This window comes from Pinus tabuliformis, chromosome J (genome assembly GCF_031772625.1).
Source record: "Pinus tabuliformis cultivar Carrire ecotype Pingquan chromosome J, CPIR1, whole genome shotgun sequence".
Lineage (NCBI taxonomy): Eukaryota > Viridiplantae > Streptophyta > Pinopsida > Pinales > Pinaceae > Pinus > Pinus tabuliformis.
Window position 1 is genome coordinate 187,927,254 of NC_142295.1, and position 9,549 is coordinate 187,936,802.

Here is a 9,549-nt window from a genome sequence, read left to right on the forward strand (position 1 = left end):
TTGTTCTGTTGTTAGAACCAACTCCTCCATGCCACCAAAATTGATAAGTCATTCCAGGCTCCAACATGACGTGTGCCCCACAACCACATATACCTGAAGTAGATTGCCATCATAATATCTAAATGGCATAGACAATCTGATCTCCGGTGGATCTTCGGTTGCCATGGCCCAGTTCCCTGAAAGTATGTTGTAATTAATTAACAAAAATTAATTAATTCATGAAAAATTACGCACATTAACGCGTTATTATTAAAATATAACCCACTTTAATAATAAGGAAAGAAAATTGAACCTATAACTCTTTTCACAACCTTTCAAATTTCACTCTAGAAAAATCCCATTGAGCCATATCCAAATAACCCTCACACCATTTATGTATATTTTTTTAAATATACAATTATGGTTAGAGATTCCTTCTAAAATTAATATAGCGACTTTACGTCCCATTTGAATGGGTCCACTTAGTTGACATCGACAAGCCAAAAATCATGAGCATGAAAAATGTGTACTATATATAATGCTAATAAATGAAAGTGATAAAAAAAAATTGTCATCAAAGCTTTAAAACGCGAAGATTATGTATACATAATTTTAATTTTATTTATTTAGATTTGTGTTAACATAGATTTATACTCGTTCTTGGGTAGAGTGTACAATCCCTTGGAACTTCTTACCGTTAAGAGTAGTTAGTTGGTTGTTCAATCCAGTCATTTCTTCGTACGCAACACTATCGTTAAGTCACAGCAAGGTCTTTTTCTCTGCTGCCCACATGAGAATCCCACTCCCATGGCGGAGATGAAAAAACTCTGGCAATTGAAAAGTGGGTTCATCCTTTTATTGCCAGTCTAAATATCTGCAAAATACTCATCAAAATACTCATCGGGACAAACCATTAAAGCTGCACTTTCCCCACTTGGCCTGTTTATGGCCATCATTCACAAGCAATGTATGTATATGTATTGAGATAAGAAACAAACGGATGAAATGGCATCTAGAGCTGCTACTGTTACAATTCAAATCCCAAAGTACTCAGTTTCTGGATCAACTTCCCTCACAGCCCAGAACCAGGGAATAAGAAGAGATAATTCAAAACCCCCAACTTCTTCATTTTCAGTCCAGTCTGGGCACTCTACATCAATAGAATCATCTCTGAGGAAAACTAACCGCAGAAATCAATCTGAGCATTCTCATTATCTGAACCCAAATCCATCAACAGAAGTATCTCATAAGAGAAACAACCATGGAGACTCTGAGAAGAAAACTGGTGCCACCTGCTTTTTGAAGGAAAAAATCCATTTCAGAACTGAAGATCATACCCCTCCCGAAGACTTCAGCTCTTTTTTCAGAGGAGAAGAAATACAGAGTACATTGAGTCAGCCAAAAAGGCCTCAGAGACATGTGAAGAAATCATCAAAACAGAGTTTAAGAGGGCTGAATGCATTGGCTTTGTCTAGTTTTGCGGTTGCTGTAATTGCTGTAACAATGTCAAAAGCACCATTTTTAAATTGGTCATATAGTAACAAGTTTCCATCCTTTCTCCACAGAGTTCCTTCCACTGACACTGAATTAGAGGATCTGAATGCTTATCTGGAGGAATTTTTCAGCAAGACAGAGAGATGGATCAAGGAAGAGTTGGATTTGGCCGATGACAAGTTAGTTGGGAAGTTGCATCACTTGAAGATAGAGGTGGAGGCAATGATCAGAGAAAAATCCCATGTTGTTGCCACCCAATTGGATGACATGCATGGGCACATTCAGGGGGTGGAAGAGTCTTTGATGAAATTTGGAGAAATGGGTCTTCTTACTGTCACAGATGCCATGGATCTTATAAATGCTCTTATGAATGAAAAGGGTGCAGTTGCAGATAGGAAGTCTGCCATTAGTTTCAGCGATTTCCATGCCGCCGTACAGAAGATGGTTGAAGCAGAGATTGAGAAACATTCGGCTGATGGAATAGGGAGAGTGGATTATGCAGTAGCCAGTGGTGGAGGAAAGCTTTTATATCATTCTGAAGGATATTACCCTGGCAATAAGTTATCTCTGTCTTGGAGAGAGATATCCAGAAGGATATTTTCCTTGAACAACCTTCACCCTCTTGCTAATGAAATACTGACCCCCAAATTCGGTGAGCCAGGGAGGTGTCTTCCACTCAAGGGTAGTGATGTTCTTGTCTCCATCAAGCTTAGGATTCCCATTTTTCCTCAAGCAGTCACTCTGGAACATGTCTCCAAGGTAGCACTCTTTTCCTTCTATTTATTTGAAGCAGTTCACTTCTGTTTGCTTGATGCTTTTTCTCTAATGGAAGTTTTAAGAAACATGTCCTGAGGAGCTGCACTGCATAGTATGGCTTCCTTTGGCTTAGAAGCCATGTATGAGGCATGTCTATTCTGCTAAAACAAAACCACCAAACATTGATGACATCATCCAGGGTGGGGTTGGCCATCTTATTCAGAATTGCTTCCTCAGGATGCAGATTTCCACCATGACTAAATTTGTAGGTAGAGGGAACAGGGTAAAGACGTTGCTTTTTGCTCCTTGTTTGAATCGATTTTTGTATCCACTTTCCACTGTTGAGGATTTGGCAAAGGGATCTTGATGTTCTGTGGTCTTCTTCATTTCTTTTTTTCACAAATTCAGCTGTGGTTGGTTTTCTTCTCCTGGTTCCTGTTCTCAAATGTGGTCTTCTCCTGTGCTGAGACTCGAGAGTCTGTAGGAGTTTTCTTCCTTCTTCATGGGCCTTCTCTGTAGCTGTTGTTTCTATAATTTTGGTTGCTTTCCTTTTGGTTGTCTTCTAATCTAACCGGGTCTTATTTTCGTCCTCTCAACTTTTTGAATCCCACTGCAGGCCATCTATGGGAGATCTATTATGGCTCTGAATGTCCTTCCACTTGCTGTACCTTTCTTGTGCAGGCAGTCATTAGACGGCCTGCATCTTGGCAGAGTCTGCATTTGAAGATTGTACTTCCATAGTCATCTGGCTGGGTTCATTGAGATCCTTTCAAATTTAGGTCAACCCTATGAGGCATACCTTTGTTGACTGTTCTACGCATGTTCAGGTGCAATTGAAGATTTTACTCTCCTCGTTGGTCTTATGAAATTTTATAAATTGACCTAAGAAATTGCTGAACTCTTCCATAAGAACTACTCTTTTACATTACCCCATAAAGAAAGGAGAACCCTTACCAGATTACAATGCTTTCTGCTATGATAAGCATTCTTACTCACAAGATTCTGTTTCTCATTAGTTGATATCCGTACCCACTTCTAGAGCTAGCTTCGGATTACCTAGCTATACCGGGTGCAAAATCATACAATGCATTTATGTCATTTTTCTCTTGCTCTGATACAAACAACATCAGTGGTTTCAGTGTCCTGCCTTGTGTACCATATCTGACTTGCATACCTCATATGATTGATATGATCAAAGTCAAGCAGTTGACTTCGCTCTATGTCCATCAAAGATTAGTTGACTTCGCTCATGTCTATCAAAATTCTGGAATAGTCATATCAATATTAGTTGAGTTCGCTCATGTCTATCAAAATTCTGGAATAGTCATATCCCTGTATTGAGATTTTATTCCACATGATCAATAATCCCCTTCTTGTCCACCTATGGCTTTACACGCAATACCGTCCTAAAGCTTTATCCTGTAGGTACACTTCATTGCGCAGGTCCTCATTAGTGTCCTTTCTCACGCTAGCATTGCTTGATGTCTTTGTATGTTTACGTTATCCATTCCCTTAGCTTAATGGATAATTTCTTTGGGTATTAGTGCTTACACAATGCGGCTGTCTAATCTACCACACTAATTTCCTCACAGACAGTTGACAGTATGCTTTTACTTAGAAATTTCTCTTCTCATCAAACTAGATATATATATTATGTAATTGGGTCAGTGTCATTAGAAACATTTTCACTGTATTTAGGTCTCAGTTTCTCTTGTAATTTCTTCATTATCAGTTGAGATGGTTTCTGCACTGACTGCTCCTGTTCCTTGATTACATTTTACTGGACCAGAGCGTGGCATATGATCTAATAAGCGCACCAAAACACTTCGAGGTCTATGGGTCGACTACAACAGATAAAAACCAGCCAGTCTCATGGATTTTGCTAGGAGAGTTCACTTATGATATTACTGCTGATAGCAATGTCCAAACATTCACTCTAGCTAATGTGGTGACAGTGGATAAGATAGATAGAGTGAAATTGCACATATTGTCAAATCATGGGAGCCAATCCTACACCTGCATTTACAGAGTCCGGGTGCATGGCCATGTGTAGAGAATATGATAGATAGGCTTACTGGTTTGGGGTTCATCAAAGAGTCTAAAACGAGTTCGATATCCTTGGTAATAGCAGCCAGCCATTGTGGCAACAAATTGGGAACTCTTTGTGGGCTATAATTCGCAGATGATTGGTTCTGCTGTGCTTTATCATTACTAATTTAAATTTGATTCTCAGCACATTTTTCTATCCATTTTACTTAAAAGTTATTTAAAAAACTTTGTGGGTTAAATTGTTGGATTTTAACCGTAAATTAAGTTTGTGTAGTAATTGTTTACCAATTCGTCGAATAGTATTTGTTTTATCAACGTATGTGATTCATCATCAAAATTAAAAAAAAAATCGGTTTGAATTTATTGTCATCGAAATTAAAAAAAAATCGGTTTGAATTCATAAATTAAATTATTGAAGCAAAAAGAAGGCCAATTAACTTAATGTAAATATTAACTGTCCTGCGGTCAATATCATTAGTAGCGTAACTTTGTTATAATCCTCAAGGTCCGTCTAAAATATTTTAAAGGGCAATGCTTTATTACAAAATATTTTCAGATTTTCTAATTTATTAGAGAAAGAGAATTTAATGTTAAAATGTATTTTTATAATCATGATAACTATTTAGCCTTTATGTTTAGGCTTTTACATATTTTTGTTCATTTTTGTTAAGTTTTATTTATATGGCCTTTACATGTTTGTTGTCAATTCAATTAGAATTTTAAATGGTAAAGTATTTTCCTTCTGTTACAACTAAAAGGTAGGCTTTCTCCTGAGATCTTTAGATACTATAGGTACAAGGATATTTTTAAGCTCAAATTCAGTTGGAGGGGAGGGGATCACACATGATCATATTAGTTTTCATTGTGGGCTATATGCCTACACTACCTTGATCTCTTAAAGAGGTTTTCCTCATTGAAGTGGTAATTAAAAATATACCTAGGCTTTATGTTTAGGCTTTCACATATTTCTGTTCATCTTTTTAAGCTTTCATTTATATCACCTCTACATGTCTATTGTTAATTCAATTAGAATTCCAAATGGTAAAGTATTTTCCTTCTGTTACAACGAAAGGATAGGCCTATAGGTACAAGGATATTTTTAAGCTCAAATTCAGTTGGAGGGGATCAGACATGATCAGATTAATTTTCATTGTGGGCTATGTGATCTCTTAAGAGGTTTTCCTCATTGAAGTGGTAATTAAAAATATTTATATTTTATTTATTATTGAAATGGAATTGTGATATTTAACATTTATCATATTATTGAAGACATCGATTATAATATTAAAAATTAATTTTCAAACTTCAACTATTTAACTTTTCTTGAAAGTTTTAAAATGGTTTAAGTTATTCATAATTCAACTATATTGGACCATATATGATGCTAAACACTATGATCACCCATTTCAAAAGGGATCTAGTTTTGATCCCTATCTTTTTAGATACCACCTTTTCATATTTGCATAGGAAAATGGCAAAACCTTTGCACCTTAACACAATGTTGTCACCAGTTTTCATCGTGCAAGCCCTTCTAGCCTTGTAGTGATATAAGATTATTTACCAATACATTGTGTTTTCTAGCTCAGGTCCATGGAAAGTTACAAGGTCATATTAATTGATACCAACATGTGTATTAAAGATAATTATCAACTTAATGAGAACTATAACATTAGAACATGAACTCTCTAGTCTTAAAATCCCATATTATTGTATAAAAAATATCAAAATCAACCTTCGAATTGAAAAACACTTCAATTAATAACTTTTTGTAACCATGATCATAGAAACACTTATTATTGCTAACTAGAATCTTAAAACTAACCCCATTTTAAAAATTGATGCTATGTTAGCAGGACTTCTTTTTGAGGGTTTAAATATTTTGTAACCATAAACTTAATAATTAGTATCTTAAAATCAATTCTTGAAACATGGTGGTATCGACTTTTTTCTTTCACTTGAAATTGTAACATTTTTGTAGTATTGTTGAAAATACGAATACATTTTAAAATGCTCACATAATTTAGAAGAAGAAAACAAAAGTACAATAGAAACCATATGTTAGAAACTTTGAGCACTACTGAGAGAGCGTCGGGGAGGGGGTGGATTGAAATCAGTAGTATGCCTTCTCATATATTTTTACCAATTTTAGCTTATATTTTCCCAAACATTGATTCATATGTAAATTAACCAACACCATATTAGTGGATCAACACATAATCATATGAGCAACATGCACAAATAGTAAGCAACATGTAATCATCAAAGCACAAACATGCATATCATCAACAATAACATCACATAAGGACGCCATATGTAAGGTGGAAACCACAAGGGTAAAAAACAATGTCGGAAGACAGTCTTCATTGTCTTCTCTTTTATTATGTAAAAGTATTTTACATCTAACTCACTAGCCACCACTAGTGTGCAAGCCATCATTTGCTAATCATGCGAGACACTACTCGCTCCAGACAAAAACTTGTATGAACTTTGTAGGCCACCACCTACAGGAAGCCACCACTCCCTCGACTTTGCAAGCAACTACCTGTTAGAAGTCACCACTCCCAATAAGTCTCGCCCAACCACCACTGGATGGAAGCCACCACTCCTAATAAGTCTTGCCTAACCACCACTAGATGGAAGCCACCACTCCCAAGTTCTCAAGCCACTACTTGAAGGATGCCACTATACCCTGAATATGTAATCCACCACTTGCTCACTGAAAGCGCCAACCTTCAACACATCTCATGGACTTCATTTTGTATGTTTTCACACTATGGCCCATGATACAATAAACTCATCACACATGAATATGGTCTCTCCAACATAATCTCTTTGCGACAATCAATCTAATCACAAACAATCAACAACATGCATAGAACTCTTCCAACACCATAAAAAATTTGATCCACACATCAAATCTCCTACATACACATTCTCAATACATCAACAACATATTAACTCACCACAATCCAACTCTCAATAGTATTCTGCAACAACATACAAGTTATGGATCTCACACACAACATATTAGCAAATCAAACACACTACAAAATGAAAATAATAGATAATAACATTATATGGATCTACAAAACCATGCAACAATCCTCCTACATACACAATCACCAATCTCCATACGCAACTATGCAACACAATCTCATCTAAAATCTGCTCAACAAAATCAAACCCTGCAGTGGCACATAATGTTAATCTAATCTACACACTCAGCCATAATAAATCTCAAACAACCATATAAAAACTCATATATTGAAGCTACAACAGATAACTCTCCAATAAAACCCAAGAACCACAAATTTATTAGCAATAGACTCTAATTTGAAACTGCAACAACTACAATAGTATCTCTCCTCTCCATGTCAGCAGCAACTGTGAGCCACAATTTGCAAAACAAATAGATTAGACATGTAGATCTAATGTAGCTCCATCATCCTCTAAAATAAAATTCAAATCTAAGCTCTGATTTGCTCTCCAACTCTGCAAACCTATAACATACTCTCTCTCAGAATCTCATACTCTATAACCCCTTCTATTTCATTCTCTGGGATTTTTATAATTGATGGAAGATATAATCAATAAACATCACTAATCCTCATTATCTTTTTCATGGTCACCTTCTAGATGTTAGTTAACCTTGTCCATCCTTTTTAATAAAAAAACCCAAATAAAACCACCAGAAAAACCCATAAAAACATTTGAAGTGCGTGCATTTTTAGGAAAAATTTACTTTCAGGACATATATGCAAGTTTCCTTCACAAGACTAGCATATATGCAAGTTTCCTTAACAAGAGTAGTGTATGCCCCTCAAAACACAACTTCTTTAAGAATTTTGGCAGCGCTGATTCAAGAGGATGTTTGGGACAACATGATAGCCTTCCCCAAGCAGTTTGACACCTTAATACATCATGAAAACCTCCAGAAAACATACTTATGACTCAGTACAAGGCATAGACTTCATGAGTGCAAGATCAAACTCATAAGTGCAGGATCTACATCAATTGGCATCAACCTTGTAGCTCAGCTTCAGGAGTGAGCTTACTACATCATGACAGTCTGCCAGAAACAATATGACATTACGACAACCTTCTACGACACCTCTGCAACATCAAGAACATCAACATAAGGGATTAACTTGCCAAACACATCTACATCATCAAATCATGATCATGAAGGCCTAGTTGGCCAAACACCTATGCATGGATCAATATCTCTGTAACAAAACAATGTTAACTCATCTCATGTTGATCACAATCCATGAAAACCACCATCATTAGGTTGACATCAATGATAAGAAAAATAATGCTAAGACCCTATTGACATGAATACCAACATGCCCCCCCTTTGGCATTGATGTCAACTTCAACCTGGTCTCTAAACTCTGAGGATGATCTCCAAACACTCCAATTTCTCCCCCCCTTTGGCATCAATGGAAAAGGGTAGATGAGTATGTTTGAACACTATTGATATAAACTGATATGTAGATGAAAATAAAACAACTCCTCATGCCAACATTCCATAACCATGCCAACAAACAATGCCTCTATACCAACATTGATGCAATTCCTTCCATTGTTGGGTTGAAAAAACTCCCCGTGAACATATAATGGGGTTGTAAGACATCTCTCCATACTGTTGTACATGTTGCCAGTGCTGCTTGTCACATACAAGAGGTTACTCCACATGGATCAAGCACTATGACCCAATGAAATGCAATGAAAGTACAAGGATTCATAGGCCTATTACATGGCTACAAGAATGATAAAATATGACTATACAATGCCTCCAAAGAGCCAACACATGGCTGAAACATGACTCCTCACACATGCATGAACATCACTGAAAGATGACTCTTCACACATGCATGAACATCACTCATATAACTCAACCAATGACCCATAAGAAAGACATGATAGTACATGGCTACATAATGACTCCAAAAGCCCATACATGGCTGAAACACATGACAACCATCAACCCAAACATGGTTGTAATAGATATCATCTCTCAAGAAAAACTCACATCAACACATGCTTGACATGACCCATCACTCTCTCTCATGAGGCTAGGACCAATCTACCAACAACCAAATGATGAAACAACATAATACAGGGCTTCATATGAGATTACAAGGCTGAAAATAATGATGTACAATGAGTGACATATGGTTGTTGCATCATGCTCAAAACTATCTCCAATGCATGACCAAGAGTCATAACTCTCTCCAAGACATAGAACACTCTACTAATGCACCAATA

At 36.5% G+C, this 9,549-nt stretch overlaps 1 protein-coding gene across 1 annotated transcript; it reads left to right on the forward strand.

Annotated features, from left to right (window-relative positions):
* The first annotated feature begins 836 nt into the window (after positions 1 to 836).
* LOC149226308 (SUN domain-containing protein 2-like) lies at positions 837 to 4,455 on the forward strand. The gene is made up of 2 exons (XM_089375274.1): positions 837 to 2,232; positions 4,019 to 4,455. The coding sequence occupies exons 1-2, from the start codon at positions 985 to 987 to the stop codon at positions 4,280 to 4,282; spliced, it is 1,512 nt and encodes a 503-aa protein (XP_089231400.1). The 5' UTR covers positions 837 to 984; the 3' UTR covers positions 4,283 to 4,455.
* Positions 4,456 to 9,549: the final 5,094 nt, after the last annotated feature.

What these genes read in the sequence shown, in the direction of transcription:
- LOC149226308 (XM_089375274.1), top strand. Translation starts at nt 985, where the DNA reads ATGGCATCTAGAGCTGCTACTGTTACAATTCAAATCCCAAAGTACTCA. An exon ending in CTCTGGAACATGTCTCCAAG is followed by an intron (nt 2,233 to 4,018) that starts GTAGCACTCTTT and finishes TTACTGGACCAG; the next exon opens with AGCGTGGCATATGATCTAAT.